The 20,278-nt window shown below is 41.7% G+C and overlaps 1 protein-coding gene across 15 annotated transcripts in view; it reads left to right on the forward strand.

Annotated features, from left to right (window-relative positions):
* Positions 1-20,278, forward strand: part of PRRC2C (proline rich coiled-coil 2C) — a 91,475-nt gene that overhangs the window by 20,772 nt on the left and 50,425 nt on the right. For 11 of the 15 annotated variants that reach the window (XM_066261149.1, XM_066261142.1, XM_066261148.1 and 8 more), the window contains exons 2-11: positions 5,447-5,612; positions 6,370-6,547; positions 8,445-8,554; positions 9,621-9,746; positions 10,776-10,999; positions 13,629-13,711; positions 14,286-14,419; positions 14,497-14,584; positions 16,802-16,946; positions 18,988-19,041. In XM_066261149.1, coding sequence (XP_066117246.1) covers positions 5,501-5,612; positions 6,370-6,547; positions 8,445-8,554; positions 9,621-9,746; positions 10,776-10,999; positions 13,629-13,711; positions 14,286-14,419; positions 14,497-14,584; positions 16,802-16,946; positions 18,988-19,041 — 1,254 coding nt within the window. In that variant the 5' untranslated portion in view covers positions 5,447-5,500. The remainder of the gene's footprint in view (positions 1-5,446; positions 5,613-6,369; positions 6,548-8,444; positions 8,555-9,620; positions 9,747-10,775; positions 11,000-13,628; positions 13,712-14,285; positions 14,420-14,496; positions 14,585-16,801; positions 16,947-18,987; positions 19,042-20,278) is intronic. The other 4 variants (XM_066261143.1, XM_066261146.1, XM_066261153.1 and 1 more) reach the window with 2 other exon arrangements.

The following is a 20,278-nucleotide window of genomic DNA, read 5'->3' on the forward strand; positions in this document are numbered from 1 at the left end:
CAGCAGCTTCAGTGTTCCAGGTCGACGCTTTATCCCACTGCGCCACCACAAGTCAGGCCAGTTCATTCGTTCTCAACACAATTTATTGTACAAGTTGTTGAATGAGTATTGTCACTGCAGCAGTTGGGAGAAACTTGCTTGTTTCTTGGTTGTTCTATAGGTTTATAGAAGCTTGCTTTGCTAAATTGTATTTCAGAAAATATACTAAGTACTCCAGCAGGCTTTGAGAGGATATTGTTTTCAATAAAGCTTTGGAGTCCAAGAGCAAGAGAGATTTGCTGTCCCTTAGAAATGGTGTTATAGATGTGGGTTAGGTTCCCATGTCAGTGCTCAAAAAGGAAGAGGCATTACCGTACTTGCAAGCAAATTTGAAGGTATGAAGGAGACTCAGGATACTCCTGTATCTAGTCCCCCCCCCCTTTTTTTTCTGAAGCTGGAAACGGGGAGAGTCAGACAGACTCCTGCATGTGCCCGACCACGCCCGACAGGGATCCACCCGGCACACCCACCAGGGGGCGATGCTCTGCCCCTCCGGGGGCGTCGCTCTGGCTCTGTCGACCAGAGCCACTCTAGCGCCTGGGGCAGTGGCCAAGGAGCCGACCCCAGCGCCCGGGCCATCTTGGCTCTAATGGAGCCTCGGCTGCTGGAGGGGAAGAGAGAGACAGAGAGGAAGGAGAGGGGGAGGGGTGGAGAAGCAGATGGGCGCTTCTCCTATGTGCCCTGGCCGGGAATTGAACCCGGGACCTCTGCACGCCAGGCCGATGCTCTACCACTGAGCCAACCGGCCAGGGTTCTAGTCCCCATTTTTTTGGTCACAGCTACGTTTTATGTGTAGGTTGTTGCAGTCCAGGATGTTTCTGCAGTCTACTCTTGGCCTCTGTGATCCATTTGCCACAAGTAGCCAGAGCGCTATTTCTCAAACAACCAACATACCTTGCTCAGAATCTAATGGTTTCCCATTGCTTCAAAGGTAAATTTAAATCCGAATAGGCCTACCTTATCCAACCTTCTCTTTCTATCTCAACTCTCCCTTTCTTACTGGCTTTATGTTTTGCACAGGATTAGTTTATCAGGGCATTAAGGCCTTTGTATTGCTTTTTCCTCAGCCTGGAAGCTGGCCCCTTCTCATTGTATCCATATCAGGGGCCTTTCCCTGGGAGAGGCCCCACCCTCCTCTCCTGGGGAAGGTAGAGGAACTGGAGGCACAGTGCATCGCTCAAGGCCAGCATTTAGTCACTCTTGCCATAAAAATATCTGCACTACATTGGTGGCCGGAACTTGATAGAGGTGGAGCATCACAAACTTCTGTGCTTAGGAAATGTCTGGGCCTCGCCCTGTGTATCTCTGCATCTGGCTGTATCCTTCTTCAGGGGTCTCAAATTCGGGGCCCGCAGACTAATCCACGGGCTTACTTAATTTTATCCAAAATGTTTTGAACTTCGTGGATTAGTCTGCGGGCTGCACAAAATTGTTCGGCGGGCCGGCGGACGCGAGTTTGAGACCCCTGCATACTTCTCTAATTAACTGGTAATCTAGTAAGGAAATTGTTCCCCTAACTTCTGTGAAGTGCTCCACTAAATTAATCAGACATCTGGCTTTTAGCCAGCCCGAGTAACAATATGGATTTTCAAATGGTATCTGAAATGGTGATGGTGGTGGCAGAGACAGTCTTGTGGGGCTGAGTCCTTACTAACCTAGGAGATTTGATGCCATCTCCGAGTAGGTAGTGTCAGAATTGAGCTTAGTGTCGAGAGGGAGAGAGAGCGAGGCAGATACACACGCACACAGACCAGAAATGTCATGAGCAAAATAGCATATCAAGAGTATAGGAGATGTACAGGAATGATCTTTTCTTTTCTTTTTTTGATATTTTCTTTATATAAAGGAAGTGGAGAGGGGTTACAGGGAGGTGCATGGTAAAATTTGATGCAGAAATCTGCCGCCCTGGTAAGGAATAATGAAAAACAATAGAGCTAATATTAAAGCAGAAAAAGGTCAGATAAGCAAGTAATCAACAAATAGTGTTTTTCCTGGGGCTGCTGATAAGAAAGCAGTTTAAGTTTCTAGTGGCTACAAAGTTAACCAATAGGCAAAACTAGAAATGTGGAAATGAATCCATTGAAAATCAAAACAAACCTCTTGCAAAAAGGAGAAACTCAAAATCAAAGTTGCAAAACTAACACAAAAAACACCCCTTCATGCTTCATAAGAATGCTCTTAAGGACTTTCATTACCAGACAAAGCTGTAAGTTTCAGAAGTTACCCCAAAAAAGCAGGAAAGAAAACTCAAATAAATACAGAAGAATAAAAATCAGTAAATCTAAGAGCTACTCTCTCTCTTGAGCAAAACGTGTTAGCTGAATCACACTAACTTTAGGTTAAAATGAAGAATGAGAAGAGATGGTATAAAACAGTGGTCCCCAACCCCCGGGCCATTTGGTGCCAGTCTACAGAGAAAGAATAAATAACTTACATTATTTCCATTTTATTTATATTTAAGTCTGAACGATGTTTTATTTTTTTAAAATGACCAGATTCCCTCTGTTACATCTGTCTAAGACTCACTCTTGACACTTGTCTCAGTCACGTGATACATTTATCCGTCCCACCTGAAGGCCGGTCTGTGAAAATATTTTCTGACATTAAACCGGGCCATGGCCCAGAATAGGTTGGGGACCACTGGTATAAAAGATACATGAAGAGAAGATTTAAGAGGTAAGTTTCCTAAGAAAATAGGAATTACCAAATTTGGCTCAAAACAGGAACAACAAACAAGTTAATCAAAAGTTGACCAGCCCAAAGAAGTATCTGGCTCAGGAATTTTTACAGGGAAATTCTAGTGTCATTTTAACAGACATTTCTCATGTTTACAATAAACTAAATAAAGTCAGGGCTTGCCAACTAAAAGCTGGGCTGCGGCCTGTTTTGTGTGGCCTGGGAAGTAAGAATGGTTTAGAACCCAGCAGAATCGATCCTAAAGAAATAGCAACGTGTGTAAAGTACACATGCAGGGATATTAACGGCATTATCATATGTGATAAACTATAACACGTCAGTCACTGAGTGTCCATACTTTTAAAACATGCTTATTGAACACCTGCTATATATAGTCTTTTGTGGACTGGAGCTACAAGAGACAAAACCTACTCTCCTTGGCCTCATTTTGTAGTACAGTGATGCAAATAATAGCTAAGCAAGGTTGTTTCAGATGGTGACAAATGCTATGAATATAACCAAACAGGACAACACAAGAAAGTAAGAAGCTTTTATAAATATACTATAATTTAACTATCCATTTATCTGTTGGTTGATAGTTGGGTTGTTTCCTGTGTTTGTCTATTTTGTCATTTTAATTTTTTACTTACTATTTTTCTTGTCATGCTGTGCAGGATATTTGGTCAAGTTGCTTTTAAATTGCTTAATATAAAATTGATACCTGTGTTCTGGGTAAAATTGAAATTATTTAAAACAAAGAAGAAATGTAAATAGTCAATGAGATATGTTCTTCAGGAATGCAGAGTTCTGGGCTGGTGATAGAAATTTTGGATGATCAGTTGGTAGTTAAAACCATAGGAGTGGGTGAGCTTCCCTACAGAGGAGAGTTTAGAATTAGGAAGGCAGGGTGGGCATGGGAGGCAGGGCTGACTGGGATGGGAGGGGAGGGGAGGGGAGGAAAGAAAGACTCAGTGGGTGGGAGACTGCTTCCCTGTTAGAGTCGTCAAGGAGGAGCTTTTTCTAAATAAGGGTTGATTTGTACCCCAGATTCTGATGTATTCGAAATCCCCTGGCCTGACTAAGTGGTGGTGCAATGGATAGCATGTTGGGCCTGGGACCCAGTGGACCCAGGTTTGAGACACCGAGGTCGTTGGCTTGAGCAAGGGGTCACTGGCTTGGCTATAGCCCCCTCAGATCAAGGCACATATGAGAAAGCAATTAATGAACTACTAAGGTGCCGCAACAAAGAATTGATGCTTCTCATTTCTCTCCCTGTTTGTTCCTGTCTGTCCCCCCCCCCTCAGGGGAGGGAGAGGAAAGAAGGAAATCCCCTGGTGATATTAATGTGCATCAAGGATTAAAGTTTACTACTTAAAATCTGCTTGTTTATAATAAAGTCAGTGGGTTCTAAGCTTCTGTGTGTGCAGTCATCTGGAGGAGTTGCTGTAAAACATGTGAGTGCTGGGTCCGGTTCTTGGTGTTTGATTCAGCAGGTCTGAGGTGGGCCTGAGAATCTGCATTTCTAACAAGTTTCTCTGTGATGCTAAGAACCACAGCAACCATAGATGGGAAAAGTGGGTGTAGACACTGGTGGGATTGTCTGTTTGCCCTAGGATGTTTCAGGAGTTTCTTAGGATGTTGCTTTGTCTGTGATTAGGCACAGAAGGCTCTCCACCGCGAGGGTTGCATAAACTGGTGTGATATTGAAAGGTTTGAGGATTCTTGGTATTAAATTGCCATCAAGTGAGGGTGAAAGAACAAGTTAACTGTTTTCCTTGATATGTCAGCTATTGAATACACACTGTCCTCTTTTGTTACTGGTTAAATATTCTTCCTGTCGTGTTACTGGTGACAATTTGTTGACAAGGGTAGATTCTGGGAGTACAGCTCTTTTCTCACCATCATCCTTAGCACTGTTGGAGTATATAATTAATTATGTATATCATTGCACATGATAGCAAATCAGCTGTATATTAATGGAGTTGTTTTGGTTGCAGATGAGTTTTTTTCACAGTTTGTCCCAAGGAAAGGCGGTTTTTGTCAGTGTGTACCTGGAAAGCTAGCTGAGTGGTTTATCCAGTTATACGGGGAGTTGGTGGCACGGTGTAATGGACTGATCCAGAAGCCTTGGTTTCTAATCCAGTCTCATTTACCTCTCAATATCGGTTTCCTCATCTGTCAAATCTGGATACTGACTACATCATAAGGTTATTAGACTGAAAAAAGATAATAAGTGTGAAAAGTCTTGATAAATATAATGGAATTACACAAGTATTGAGTGTGGTGGTTGATATGCATATAAAACTACATCTGTGCGTGTGATGCTGATCCTGCAATTGACAAATGAAAAGGGATACTTATGTTAGATCTGCACAGGCATTCCTCGACCCTGAGTGCTTTTTGCACGATGTACCTGATCTGCACCATCTTTAACACCCTGCTTCAGCTATTGGTAGCTTCTCGGTAGAAATCAACACCTGTCTTGCTCCACCCCAACCCCTCCAAAACAGCAACCGCAGGTTGATATGTCCACACCCACTGTTAAATAGAAGGGAAATAATAAGAGAGCTAATTTGTGAATTTTTATCTATGTGAGTGATTGAAGATTGATTTTATTTTCAGTGTTTTTATTTTTCAGAATTTATGTGAACATTTGAATTGTAGTAGTTTTTGGTAAGCTAATAAATTCTAAAATACTTTTTTTTTTTTTTTTTTTATGTGTCTCTCAAAGACTGGTTTTAAGGGGTGTGGCAGGAGGTTTTGGACTCGATGAGTTTCCACCGAAATGTCGGAGAAGTCAGGCCAGAGCACAAAAGCAAAGGATGGGAAAAAGTATGCAACACTCAGTTTATTTAATACTTACAAGGGCAAATCATTAGAAACTCAGAAAACCACAGGTGAGTAAAATCAAGTGGCATTTACTTTTTTATGGTTTTTATGCTTTTGTTACAATAAGGGGTGCACTAAAGTGTTAGTGTTGGGAACGGGAAGAACCCATGTTTACACGGCCTGTTTTCACTGGTTTTTTTGTGTACACAGCATTTTTATGGATGTGAGTTTAATATCTTACAATAAAAAAAAATTATAAATATGTTTATTTCTTGTTTGTCTGCCAGCAGAAAATAAATAGAATTGTGTGGTTCCAAAAGGGAAACTTGGCCAGTGAAATTGGTAGTCATAGAGCTATGCGTTAGTGGATATTTATTCCCACTTCACGTTATGGACTAGAGCTCCATGGTGTTTGGTTTTAGTGTTTGATATCTTGAACCCAGTGTTTACAGTGGAAAGTGACATCTGGAACACCAATGTTACATTCGCAGTGTTCATTATGCACGAAAAGTCAGTGTGTGTATTCTTTAACATACTAAATTTGAAATAGATTATAAAACCGGCATTGTTGATGTGTACGTTTTCTTAGTGGATAGGGTTTATTGTTAGAATTTTTACATCTGGTCAGTGGCTTTTTAGTTTATTTTAAATATAATTTAAATGCATTTGACTTTGTTGCAGGCATGTGGCTTAGTTTAAAATTCGTTCCTTAAAATGTTGGAAATAATAGTTTCAGATTTTATTAATCCGTATTCTGTATTATTTTAAGAATAAAGTGGGTAAGAAAATAGATGTTCTAAGAAAGATGATGTTATTGATCTTTAGTTGCAGCTCGACATGGACTACAGAGTCTTGGAAAAGTTGGTATTTCACGACGCATGCCCCCACCCGCTAACCTCCCAAGTCTCAAAGCAGAAAACAAAGGCAATGATCCCAATGTGAACATTGTACCTAAAGATGGCACAGGATGGGCATCAAAACAAGAGCAGCATGAAGAAGAAAAGTAAGTCAACGTCTATAAACGAATGAAACTGGCTCCCTTTCTTTGGAGGGAAATTAGGCTTATTAGGCTTGAGTTCCTCCTATGTGCTGGGTGTTAACGCTGTGTGTCTTTTTTTTTTTTTTTTCCTGAAGCTGGAAACAGGGAGAGACAGTCAGACTCCCACATGCGCCCAACCGGGATCCACCCGGCACGCCCACCATGGGGCCACGCTCTGCCCACCAGGGGGCGATGCTCTGCCCATCCTGGGCGTCACCATGTTGCGACCAGAGCCACTCTAGCGCCTGGGGCAAAGGCCACAGAGCCATCCCCAGCGCCCGGGCCATCTTTGCTCCAATGGAGCCTTGGCTGCGGGAGGGGAAGCAAGAGACAGAGAGGAAGGCGTGGCGGAGGGGTGGAGAAGCAAATGGCTCCTGTGTGCCCTGGCCGGGAATCGAACCTGGGTCCTCCGCACGCTAGGCCGACACTCTACTGCTGAGCCAACCGGCCAGGGCCATGCTGTGTGTCTTAAACATCTCGTGCCCTTGAAAGTCTTCCAGATGGTCAACTTTAAAAAAAAATTTTTTTTTAATTTATTCATTTTAGAGAGGAGAGAGAGAGAAAGGGGGGAGGAGCAGGAAGCTTCAACTCCCATATGTGCCTTAGACCAGGCAAGTGCAGGGTATTGAACCAGCAACCTCAGCATTCCAGGTCGATGCTTTATCCACTGCGCCACCACAGGTCAGGCTAGATGGTCAACTTTTGATTCATCTTCCCTGCACGTGGGTTTTTGTGGCAGTATTCACGTCTCTCCAGGTAGGACAGTGATCTGCATTGTTGCCACTATTAGCCGCTTTTCTTATATGCTGTATATGTCGAGTTCCCTCTGCCTCTCGCACCATGTCAGGCATTCTCTTTCTGATGTGATTAGCAGTGGATTCTATTATATATGACCATGGCTCTAAGAATGTTTGTCTGCCTGGTCCCCTGAAACTATGCCTGATGCACATTGTAGGTGGCCAGGTACTATTGTTTCAGTGAATAAAGAATTAGCAAAAAAGCTGGGATAGAATTAATAATGTCTTTGTTAATCATCATTCACTCAAACAAATAGGTAACATCTTGTGTGCCAAGGATTATGCAGGGCTCATGAGCAAGGTAAAGAGTGGTAATTTTTTAAAAATCAGGCAAGCATTTGGGTACTTGATACTTTTTGCCTGTATCTGTTATCAAATTTCTACAGTTGTTTTGGGAGCTCTATAGTGGTGTTTGACTATTGAAGTAAAGCTTGCCAAGACCCTGGCCTGTCCTCTGCTTCTTAGTTTTTGAGTAGCAAGTCAGAGGTCTGAATGTACCAGAAATATATTGTATTTCTTAAGGCTCTTAACTACCTTTTTCATTTGTAAGCATTAACTCATTCCAAGGATTGAATAAAACTGTAAACCTTTATAAAAACACCTTTTACCTGGGGTATATCAGGTAGGTTGCTGTTAACCTCTGAGCACAATAGTAAGTCCAATGGTGAACCTGTTGACTGCCCGATGGAGCGTCTGCTCAGCCTTACCCCCAGCTAATTCCATCAGACTGTATATCTGCCTGTGCTGTCACTTCTAATTATAGATGTTCTCTCCTTCAAAACAGGGTTTTGGGAGCTATGTTCAATAATGAGTGTTTCCTTTTTTACAAAATGAAAACAAGCAGAGGGGTCTTATCCTAGGTTTATTTATTATAGGAATGAAAAGGGGACAAAGACAGCTATATGTCATTTAAAAGAGTGTTGCAGAGCTGTTGTGGATGCTGCATCTACGAGTAAATATGTAGCCAGGGTCATTTGTACAGACATTCACCTTAAATACAATATGCCGTTTTATTTAATTTAATTGTATAATATCTGAAATAATGGATTCATATTTTTTTTAAGAGCACCAGAAGTTCCACCAGCACAGCCAAAACCTGGGGTTGCAGCTCCCCCAGAAGTAGCGCCTGCTCCAAAATCATGGGCCAGTAACAAGCAAGGTGGGCAAGGAGATGGTAAGTGGCCATTAGCTGGGGAACCTGGTCAGGCTTGATAGTTACTGAGCAGCCATGCCAGAGATATGTGGAGTCGTGCGTTGGCAGGGGCAGAGAACATTGTCAGAGGATATACTCAGGCCTTGTAGGGGTCTTCTGAAAATCTCTTTGGCTAGTTAAGTTTCTGTGTCAAGAGCCATGTATGCCATAAAGATAATGATAGGGGTTTAAAAAGGAGTCTTTATGATATCTTCTGTCCCACGTTATTTTATCTTGACCCTACCAACTAGATAAGACCTTGTACTTATGTCTTTGAGACATAAGTGCCTGGGCATTGTGTAGATTGCTAGAAACCATATTTATCTCCATCTGTGCCCTGAACCTCTCTGTCTTAGACATGCTTTTCATGATTTTCATGGTAGAGAGGAGCTAGATGTAGCCATAAAGCATAGTAGCTGCGATACTTCCCTCCCCCAAGGAATGATGGACTCCCCAGCAAAATTTTCCTACTTGCCAAACAGAGAGTGTTTATAAAACATTGTATGGAGAAACCCATTTAGACCCCGAAGCTGATAAAATCAGCTCTTTTAATTTATAGAAGTATAAAAATAAATATGCAGGTAGGGAAGTGGGTGAATATTGAGGCACAACTAGTATTTCAGCAGTGAATTAAATGAAATGAGGGCATTTTAGCCTCACAGTCGTACTTACAAAGTTTATTCATAAAACTGTTTCAGTGATATGATTTGAACTGATTCTTAGAGGTAGTAGCAAAGGATTTTTGACTTTCACTGAAATAAATGAAAGAAACAAGTGAAACTTCTTCACCATCTTAATGAGTCCTTGGGGACAGTGTCTCACAGGTTCCTTTCTTAGATTTTTATCTTCTCATGGCTGTTCATTAACTTTTCAAGGGAATCTAAATAATTAAAATGTTTTATGGATATGAATAATCATCACTGAAATGTGGAATAGTTTATCAGCTAAAGGCAGGAGAGCTCTATCCTGGGAGGGTCTTTGAATTATCTTTGGTATGTAAGTTACATTTAATATGTGCGTTTTTTGTGGTTTTTTTTTTAATCTGTAGGAATCCAGGTGAATAGTCATTTTCAGCAAGAATTTCCCAGCCTGCAGGCAGCTGGGGATCAGGAAAAGAAAGAAAAAGAAACAAATGATGACAACTATGGACCTGGACCCAGTTTACGGCCCCCAAGTAAGAGTACTTTCTGTTTAATACAGAACGAGATTATATATTTGTTTCATCTTGTGCTGTGACTTCCTGCCTGTAGTATTGTGTGTGTGACTTGCCTAATTTTAAAAGGCAGGCAGAAGTAGTTGCTTGCCACTCGAGTGTGATTTCTGCATGGACAACATCAGTTTAGCTTGAGAACTTATTGGAAGTGTACACCTAAACAAGAGGCCTAGGCGACTTACTTGCACATTAATATTTAGTTTTTACAATAGTAAAATATTTATTGCAAACCTCCAATATGCAAATATTTATAAATTCTACTCATTTATTTGCTACTCCATTAAAATCAGGGATTCCTTGCTTTCTGAACTCAAACCCACGAACCAAATCATTTCAGATAGTGAGAGATATTTGTATTCTGTATGTTACAAAGCAACATCTAAAAATAAAATATAAAATCTTTGAGGGATTTCTTCAAAGCTCACCACTTGGACCCAAGGTAGCTGGCTTGAGCAAAGGGGTTACTCAGTCTGCTGAAGGCCCATGGTCAAGGCACATATGAGAAAGCAATCAATGAACAACTAAGGTGTCGCAACGAAAAACTGATGATTGATGCTTCTCATCTCTGTTAATGTCTGTCTGTTCCTATCTATCCCTCTCTTGGACTCTCTCTCTGTCTCTGTAAAAATGTTAAAAAAAAATGTCAGTGGAACAACAAATTGATATTTCTGTGTCTTTAACTACTAACAAAATAATATCTTTAAATACATAAACTCCCTTTCAGCTATTGCTGAAGTTTAACAGGGAAGTGCTGCTGTGTTCTCCCCAAACCCAGCGTCTGACTTTGGAGGCCCCACTGCGAGGTATCTCTTCTGCCCTGGAGGCCTGCGCTCTGACTGCCTGAACACTTGGAGCCCTTAGCAGAGCTTGCCTCGGGCTCCTCTGCTCCATCGCTGGGCTTGCTTCTTACTTGCTTCAGTTTGCTCAAAATGTGCCGGGTGTGGCTTCACTTCGTTACATTTTCAGATTTCTTCTCTTTCTCCATACTAGATGTTGCTTGCTGGAGAGATGGCGGTAAGTCTGCTGGCTCACCCTCAACCTCTGACCAAGATGAAAAGCTCTCTGGCCAGGATGAAAGCACGACTGGGTCCTCAGAGCAAAATGACATCCTCAAAGTGGTGGAAAAGAGGATAGCTTGTGGTCCTCCGCAGGCCAAGCTGAACGGGCAGCAGCCCGCCCTTGCCTCCCAGTACCGAGCTGTGATGCCTCCTTACGTGAGTACTGTGAACGAGCAGGTGCTTTGGTACAAGGTTTTTATCTGGGCTCCAAGAAGAGAATTGGAATGGGGAAAAGTTTAACTCTTTATTTTCATGAACATCTAATAAAAATTAGCATTTTCCTAGTACCCATGTTTTTATCATTATTAGGGATCCTAGGTATTCTCATGTCATGTTGCATTGTTTTAGGTATTGTTTATACTCAACATTACTTCATGATAGTCATTAGACCCACTTGTTATTTAGTGACCTAATAAAGAAGTACATACACTAACTACTAAGACATAAATTTTGTATTTTAAATATTGTGTTGAAAAAATTTTAGTGTAATTGTTTTCCTTTGTTACACCTTGCATTTAGATTATACATTTTAAAATAGTTCTATTAAGTAAAGGTCCATAGAATTTATCAGACTGCCAAAGGGGTTGTTTATGGCACAGAAATGATTGATAGCTGCTTTAGTTCTAAAGTTTTATAGAACTAAAAGTTTACCTTTTAGTTCTAAAGGTAAACTTTATTTACCTTTTCATTATGGAGTATTTTAAATACACAGAAATAGAGATACTAGTACAATGAACCTCCCTCTTTCTATGTTTACCATCCATCTTTAACAGTTATTGGCCCTGACTGGTTGGTTCAGGGGTAGAATATCGGTCTCATGTGTAGATGTCCTGGTTTCAATTCCTGGTCAGGGTACACAGGAGAAGCGATCATCTGCCTCTTCACCCCTCCCTTTCTCCCTTTTCTGTCTCTCTCTTACTCTCTTTTCCCTTCCCACAGCCATAACTCAGTTGGAGCAAGTTGGCTGAGGATGGCTTCATGGCCTCGCCTCAGATGCTAAAATAGCTCAGTTGCTGAGCAACGGAGCAGCGGCCCCAGATGGGCAGAGCATCATTCCATAGGGGGCTTGCCAAGTGGATTTCAGTCGAGACCCATATGAGAGTATGTCTCTCTGCCTTCCTGCTTCTCACTTAAGGGGGGGGGGAAAGTTCTCAGTTTGTGGTCAGTCTTATCTCCTGTTTCCCACCATCTTGGATTATTAAAGCAAATCTAAAATACCTTATTTCACCCATATACATTTTAGGTTATTATTTTTTAAAGATAAAGACTGGGGAGGGGGTTTCACAATGCCATTGTCATACCTAAAAAGAAAGTTTTTTTAGGATATCAGTATTCTAACTATTCCCGATTGTCTCATAATTAGGAGCCAGATAAGTCTGTTCCTTGAAATTGGTTCCTGTGTCTCTTATTAGTCTTGTTATCCATGGGTATCTCTTTCCCTCCATCTTCTTGTTTTCTTTGGAGCTTATCTGCTACAATTTACTTTTATCCTGTGGCGTTTCTCAATTTGAATTTTGCTGATTCAGTCTTTGGAGTTTCACTTAATATATACTTCTGACTTGTATTTTCTATAAATTAGTAGTTTCATTTGGTGCCTTTATGTATGATCATACAAGCATAGCCTTTCTTCAAGTATAAAGTAATTACCTCACCTACCAACTTTTTTTGGTTTGTTTTTAGAAAAGTTCTGTTTTGTTTATATCATTTGATCTGGGTATAAGTAGATAGTAAATAGCCAAGCACTCCTTGACATTTCTTTCCTTCCAAATCATAAGGTGAATCCCTTGGTGTTTTATTTCTCTTTATATTCTGTCTTATAACTTATCATTAACTCAGCTTGTCAAAGCCAAGTCCCCATTGAGAGCATCATCTTTGTACCTCAATGTACAATTACTGCCTGCGTTGTGACTTGACTGGGACCCCCTGTATTCTTCCCACAGAAATCTTCAGTCACTCCATCCCCCACTCCTCCCTTACTCCTCTGGGGATGGTCCCTCTTATTTTTATCTGAGCTGAGTTTCCCTTTATCAGCAAATCTGCCATCAGTTATTCCACTCCTGCATGGATAAAGTCGCACATTATTTCCTTTCAAATAATTGAACTTGCTGAAGACTTTGCTGTTTGCTGCAGTGTTTTCATGTTATCTTTTTTAGTTTTCCATTCACTTTTATGTAATTTTGTTAATGGGGTAACAAGCTCTTCTATGATGGATGCTGATTATTACTATTTGTAAGGACTTGGTGGAGGCAGTAATCTTACAAATGGCTTGTTTTTGAGGGTGGATGGTGATCAATACTAGCAGATAAAATCAATTATTCATAGTACTGTTTATTTGTGTGTGTGTGTGTGTGTGTGTGTGTGTGTGTGTGTGACAGAGACAGAGAGGGACAGATAAGGACAGACAGACAGGAAGGGAGAGAGATGAGAAGCATCAATTCTTTTTGCAGCACCTTAGTTGTTCATTGATTGCTTTCTCATATATACCTTGACCAGGGGGCTACTACAGACCAAGTGACCCCCTGCTTGAGTCAGCGAACTTGAGCTCAAGCTGGTGAGCTTTGCTCAAACCAGATGAGCCCGCGCTCAAGCTGGCGACCTCAGGGTCTTAAACCTGGGTCCTCCGCATCCCAGTCCAGCGCTCTATCCACTGCGCCACTACCTGGTCATGCCATAGTACTGTTTATTTTAACCATTTTTCTATAAATTGTAATTTCAGGGTTAGGGTGATCATTTTTAAAAATAACTGGGCTGCTAAACTTATTAATCTTTTGTTTCCCACATTCAGATGTTTCAACAGTATCCAAGGATGGCATATCCTGCTCTTCATGGTCCCATGAGATTTCCACCTTCTTTATCTGAAGCAAACAAGTAAGACTGTCAAATGACTCAACTATGCAAGCATGCGTGAGCTAGTGAAAATTTTTGTGGTTGTTAAGTGGATTATGATGATTGATTCATTTCTCTGTTTTCAAAGTACGATTGCCATACTTGTCTAGCTTTTACAAGACAACAGAAATACTTTCTTCTTAAACTGAAAATTAATGACACTTGTTTATCTCTTCTTTCTTCTGTGATGTTAAGGACTCATCTTTGGTGGGTTTTTTTGCCTAATGCTTGAGCGTCTTCCTGGTGATGGTTTTTCTTCAAGTTCTTTAGTTTGAGATTGATATTAGTCTCAGCCATATTATCCTTTCATATGTATTTATCTTATTTTAAATATTTGGCAATTAAAATATCTTTCCTGCTATTAAATACATAAGAATTATAGTTCTAAATGTGTATATTAAGGTTATAATTTTATCATACACATCTTAGGTACAAAATTTTTTGTGTATTATGTAGAAAACATTGTTGAATTTAAATGAGCAATATAGATTTTAATCTTTTAAATTTATTATTATTTAACTGGTATCCTTTTCTCTTATAACCTCCTGTTCGTTAGAGGCCTTCGAGGACGAGGCCCCCCTCCGTCCTGGGCCTCTGAGCCTGAACGCCCCTCCATCCTCAGTGCATCAGAACTGAAGGAGCTTGATAAATTCGATAACCTAGATGCGGAAGCTGATGAAGGCTGGGCAGGTAAGAGGCATAATTTAAGCATTTTAAATTTTCAAATGCTTTTAAACAGTCAGACTGAGTTTTCCTTCATTTAATAGGTGCCCAGATGGAAGTCGATTATACAGAACAGCTGAATTTCAGTGATGATGATGAGCAAGGAAGCAGTAGCCCTAAAGAAAACAGCAGGTAAACTGTGATCTCTTTTACTATTAATAGTGTGAGTGTGTTGATGTGCTATTGGCCAGTTAGAGAAGCTCCATTAATAGGCATTTGTTCCTTATTTATAGAATTTCTACATTCTACTCCAAGACCTTTTATTGAGTGGGGAGGTGATTAATGAGCCAGATTTTAAAAGTACAGCTAATTAACTCTGGTCAGTGGCTCAGTGGATAGAGTGTTGGCCCCAGTTTATGGATGTCCTGTGTTTGATTCCCAGTCAGGGCACACAGGAGAAGCAACAACCATCTGCTTCTCCACCCCTCCCTCTTTCCCTCCTTCTTCCGCTTCTTCCCCCTCCTGCAGCCAGCTTGGTTGGTTCAAGTGTGGCCCTGAGCATTGAGGATATCTTGGTTGATTTGAGCATCGGCCCCAGATGGGGTTGCTGGGTGGATCCCGGTTGGGATGCATGTGGGATTCTGCCTCACTATCTCCCCTCCTCTCACCTAAAATTAAAAAAAAAAATAAAATAGCCTGACCAAGTAGTGGCACAATGGATAAGAGCGTCAGACTGGGACGCGGAGGACCCAGGTTCGAAACCCCGAGGTCGCTGGCTTGAGCCCAAAGGTCGCTGGCTTGAGCAAGGGGTTACTTGGTCTGCTGTAGCCCCCTCCATCCATAAGGCACATATGAGAAAGCAATCATTGAACAACTAAGGTGCCACAACAAAGAATTGATGCTTTTCATTTCTCTTCCTTCTTGTCTGTCCATCCCTGTGTCTCTCTGTCTCTTGTCAAGAAATAATAATAATAGTAAAATTAAATTAATGAAATACAGCTAATCAATGAATTAAAATTTGATGTTTCTTTATAAAGTACATATTTAAACAAAGATGTTTATATTCAGATGCTTGCCATCTAATTGGAAATATTTTGAGAGACAATATTAAGGACCATTAAAAACTTCCTTGAGCCCTGGCTGGTTGGCTCAGCAGTAGAGCGTTGGCCTGGCATGTGGGGGACCCGGGTTCGATTCCCGGCCAGGGCACATAGGAGAAGTGCCCATTTGCTTCTCCACCCCCACCCCCTCCTTCACTCTGTCTCTCTCTTCCCCTCCCGCAGCCAAGGCTCCATTGGAGCAAAGATGGCCTGGGCGCTGGGGATGACTCCTTGGCCTCTGCCCCAGGCGCTAGAGTGGCTCTGGTCGCGGCAGAGCATCGCCAACTGGTGGGCAGAGCGTCGCCCCTGGTGGGCGTGCCGGGTGGATCCCGGTCGGGCGCATGCGGGAGTCTGTCTGACTGTCTCTCCCCGTTTCCAGCTTCAGAAAAGTACAAAAAAAAATAAACTTCCTTGAACTGATCCATATTTATAAAACTGGAGAAAAATTACTTGGGTTAATAGAACTACTTCAAGTCTTTGATTTTTTTAAGCTTAGCAAGCAGCTTCTTAGAAAATAGGAGTGGCCTGACCTGTGGTGGCGCCGTGAATAAAGCGTCAACCTGGAAATGCTGAGGTCGCCGATCCGAAACCCTGGGCTTGCCTGGTCAAGGCACATATGGGAGTTGATGCTTCCAGCTCCTTCCCCCTTCTTTCTCTCTCTCTTTCCTCTTTCTCTCTGTCTCTCTGTCTCTCCTCTCTCTCCCTCTCTCCTCTCTAAAAATAAATAAATAAAATTAAAAAAAAAAGAAAATAGGAGCTTTTTCTATTCTGGAATATACAGAAGAATATATAGGTATCAGAGTCAGTGCATATGGGTTCTGTGGCATAGCAATTCGGCTCTTAGAATATGTGGGAGCTTGCATGCACATATTGGTGTGGTTTTTCAGTCATACACTTACGTGATCAGTTGTGAGATGCCTGTTGTTTGTTGTGATTTATCATTTTCATTACATCAGAATAAATCAGTCCAGTTATTAGTAATATTTCTCAGTTGCATTCGGGGGAGACTTTGGGTGAGGGTGACAGAAAATGGGGGATTCTGACCCTTTGGCAGGTTGTGTGCCAGGTGTGAGCGTCTGTGTTGGACAGCTCCTAACGCTGTGCTGGCCCCGCCACACTGGAGATACACAGTGTACACTTACTGAATAAACCAGTGAGCACAGCTGCGTCACAGAATCCTCATTCCTTGGTAGAATTTTCTTTTGAAACCATATGGAAATAAAGTCTTTTTTAAATAAAGAAAATGCATTTACTTATGGTAAAGTCTGTCCATTTTACATTTTATCATACCTGGTTTTTGATTCTTTAGTGAGGATCAAGGTTCAAAAGCCTTTGACAGTACGGAGACCCGGAAAGAAGTGGATGAGGTGTGCAACGCCAAACCGGCATCTCAGACCCCCGTGCAGCCCCCAGCGGCCAAAGGTCCTTACGGGAAAGGACCACCGTTTAACCAGGTGTGTTGGGCTCAGGGAGGACTTGGTCAGTGCACATACTATGGATCATTTGACCTTATAATCATAGTTGAATAAAGACTTAGGAAAAGGAAACTGTGTTTTTTTTTTAATTTTTTTTTTTTTTTTACAGAGACAGGGCTAGATAGGGACAGACAGACAGGAAAGGAGAGAGATGAGAAGCATCAATCATCAGTTTTTCGTTGCGACACCTTAGTAGTTCATTGATTGCTTTCTCATATGTGCCTTGACCGTGGGGCTACAGTAATCTCTCGCTTGAGCCAGAGACCTTGGGTCCAGGCTAGTGAGCTTTTGCTCAAACCAGATGAGCCCGCGCTCAAGCCGGTGACCTCGGGGTCTCGAACCTGGGTCCTCTATATCCCAGTCCGATGTTCTATCCGCTGTGCCACTGCCTAGTCAGGCTGTATTTTTCTTTAATAAGTGTAGATCTAAATTGCATATAACAGGAACTACTAAGACAGTAGCTCAGATTATCAAGTATAAACTTAAGATTTACTTTTTTTCTTATTACAGGTCAATTATGTCAAAGTTTGCCAAACTGTTATGTCATTTCTGAAGTGATTTATGGAGTACTGAACATTTTATACATCCAGTCAATACTTATGTATGAAATTGCACGCTCTCTTGAGTCAGGAGATAACATACAGAGCTAGAGAAATCTATTAACTCTGAGATAGTTTGGAGAAAATTGTTAAAGAAGGGACGAAGTATGTGGGCAACACATACACTTGACCCAACTTCTAAGATGGGGTCAGAAACCTTTTTGGCTGAGAGAGCCATGAACGCCATATTTTAAAATGTAATTCTGTGAGAGCCATACAATGACCCGTGTACATTACACATTATCCAATAAAAATTTGGTGTTGTCCCAGAGGACAGCTCTGATTGGCTCTAGCCACCCGCAACCATGAACATGAGCGGTAGGAAATGGATTGTAATACGTGAGAATGTTTTACATTTTTTTTATTAAAGACTTGTCTGCGAGCCAGATGCAGCCATCAAAAGAGCCACATTTGGCTCGCGAGCCATAGGTTCCCAATTCCTGTTCTAAGATGTGGCAAGAGCTTCATTGAAAACCAGGATTTAAAAAAGGGCTTCCTTCCAGAGAGTCCACTTAACTCACAGTGCACTCAGCAGCACATGTTGGCCTAAGTCATACAAACAGATCGAGGAACCATGCAGGAGGGAAAAGTGGGTAGTAACAGTCTGTATGAAAGGAAAGGAAAGCCAAGCCAGCAAACATCGGCTGGAATACACTGTGATAGAGGATGTTTTGAAAGGCTTTAGTAGTAGCCTTGCTAGTAGAAGTAGGAAATAGAAAGGAGGGCGACTCCAAGCCACAGCGCAGGTGCAGAGCAGAGCGTGTGGGAAGCGTGGCGCTTTGCAGTGGGTCTCATTCTGGAGAGAAGTGAGAGCTGTGTCAGAACCTGCTGTTTTGTATGCTACGTTGGGAACTGTGAAAAGGGATTTATATAAAATCTTAATCTACTGACTTAATGGGAAATGATAATTCCTTTCTTCCTGAAAGAATAGAGGAATATTACATTATAGACTGTATTTTGGTGTCTAAATTCTTTCTGTTTGTGACATTGATGTGTATGTTAGTAAGAGAATGTTCCATATATTATATCTGGTTCCAACATGGCTTAGATTTTTTTCTTTATGTAAATCTCAGTTTTAGTTTGCCAATTGAAAGAAAATCCAGAAAGAGTATTGAGCCTTCATAAATAAAATTTTTTAATTTGAGGCATATTTCTAAGAAGCCAAATAACCTGGACTAGAATTTGAGAATTTATACATTGAAATTCTATTTTTTGCGAAGTTCTAACTTTTGCCAAGTTTTTAACCTTGTTAAAGTCACAGAGTGTGTCTATAGGATGTCAAGTTATCTTGCAGTGAGTGGTGTGCTTTTATGAAAAAGTAGAGAAGGATAATTGATGGTTGCTTTTTCAATCTTGGGTCTCATTGAAAAAAATCTCATTCAGAAATATTTCCAGTCTGATTATTCTGTAACAATTCTTAGGAACGTGGACCGTCTTCTCACCTGCCACCACCTCCAAAGTTGCTTGCACAACAGGTAAATTCTCACTACATGCTGGTTTATGGTTTGTATATATTTGACTTTGTTTTCATGGAAGTTGCCTGTGTATGAGTTGTATTTTATAAATAACTTTTATAAAATAGTTATGGAGTTGACCTTGTAATTCCTAATGCCTTCTTCTTTATCCTGTCCCTCTGCGTTCTCAGTTGATGAGCATATTCCTCATTTCACTAGGAAAATGAGAAGTACCTACTTTTTCCATTTTGGTGTTCACCCTGTTGTGACTCCCTTCCATTGTTCTGTTCCTGAGGGCACGTCTTTTCCCGTGGACCCCATCTTGTGTCGCTTTCAGTCATAGTATCTCCATTTTTTTTTTTTTTTTTCATTTTTCTGAAGCTGGAAACAGGGAGAGACAGTCAGACAGACTCCCGCATGCGCCCGACCGGGATCCACCCGGCACGCCTACCATAGGGCGACTCTCTGCCCACTAGGGGGCGATGCTCTGCCCATCCTGGGCATCGCCATATTGCGACCAGAGCCACTCTAGAGCCTGAGGCAGAGGCCACAGAGCCATCCCCAGCGCCTGGGCCATCTTTGCTCCAATGGAGCCTTGGCTGCGGGACGGGAAGAGAGAGACAGAGAGGAAAGTGCGGCGGAGGGGTGGAGAAGCAAATGGGCGCTTCTCCTGTGTGCCCTTGCCGGAAATCGAACCTGGGTCCTCCGCAAGCTAGGCCGACGCTCTACCACTGAGCCAACGGGCCAGGGCGTATCTCCATTTTAACCCAGCTGTCCTTCAACTCCCACCATCCTCCATCCCCGTTCAGTTTCTTGCCTATTTCTCCACTCTACTTCATAGCAAAGTCATTTCAGTGAGCTGTTCACACTTACTGTCTTCCCTTTCTCTCCCATCAGCATCTCCCACTATACCTTTGAAACTATAGTATTACTGTCAAGGTCAGCAATGACTTCCATCTTGCCAGATCCACTCCTCTTGTCTTTTACTTAAAGTAAGCAGCAGTTGACATAGTTAATCTTTCCATCTTTCTTAAAACACTTTACTTTTGAACCATTATATCATTTTCTTCCCTTTCTTCAGATTGCCCTCCTTCTGGGCTTCCTGTACTGAACTTTGGGTGGTGGAGGGTGCAGGGCTGTGTTCTCACCACTTGTCTAGCTACAGTGGACCTTTGAACACTGTTAGGGGCACTAACACCCCCAGGCAGTCAGATCCAGGTTTAACTTTCAACTTTCCTAAGACCTAACTACAGTTGTC

Source organism: Saccopteryx bilineata, chromosome 2 (genome assembly GCF_036850765.1).
Source record: "Saccopteryx bilineata isolate mSacBil1 chromosome 2, mSacBil1_pri_phased_curated, whole genome shotgun sequence".
Taxonomy (NCBI): Eukaryota; Metazoa; Chordata; class Mammalia; order Chiroptera; family Emballonuridae; genus Saccopteryx; species Saccopteryx bilineata.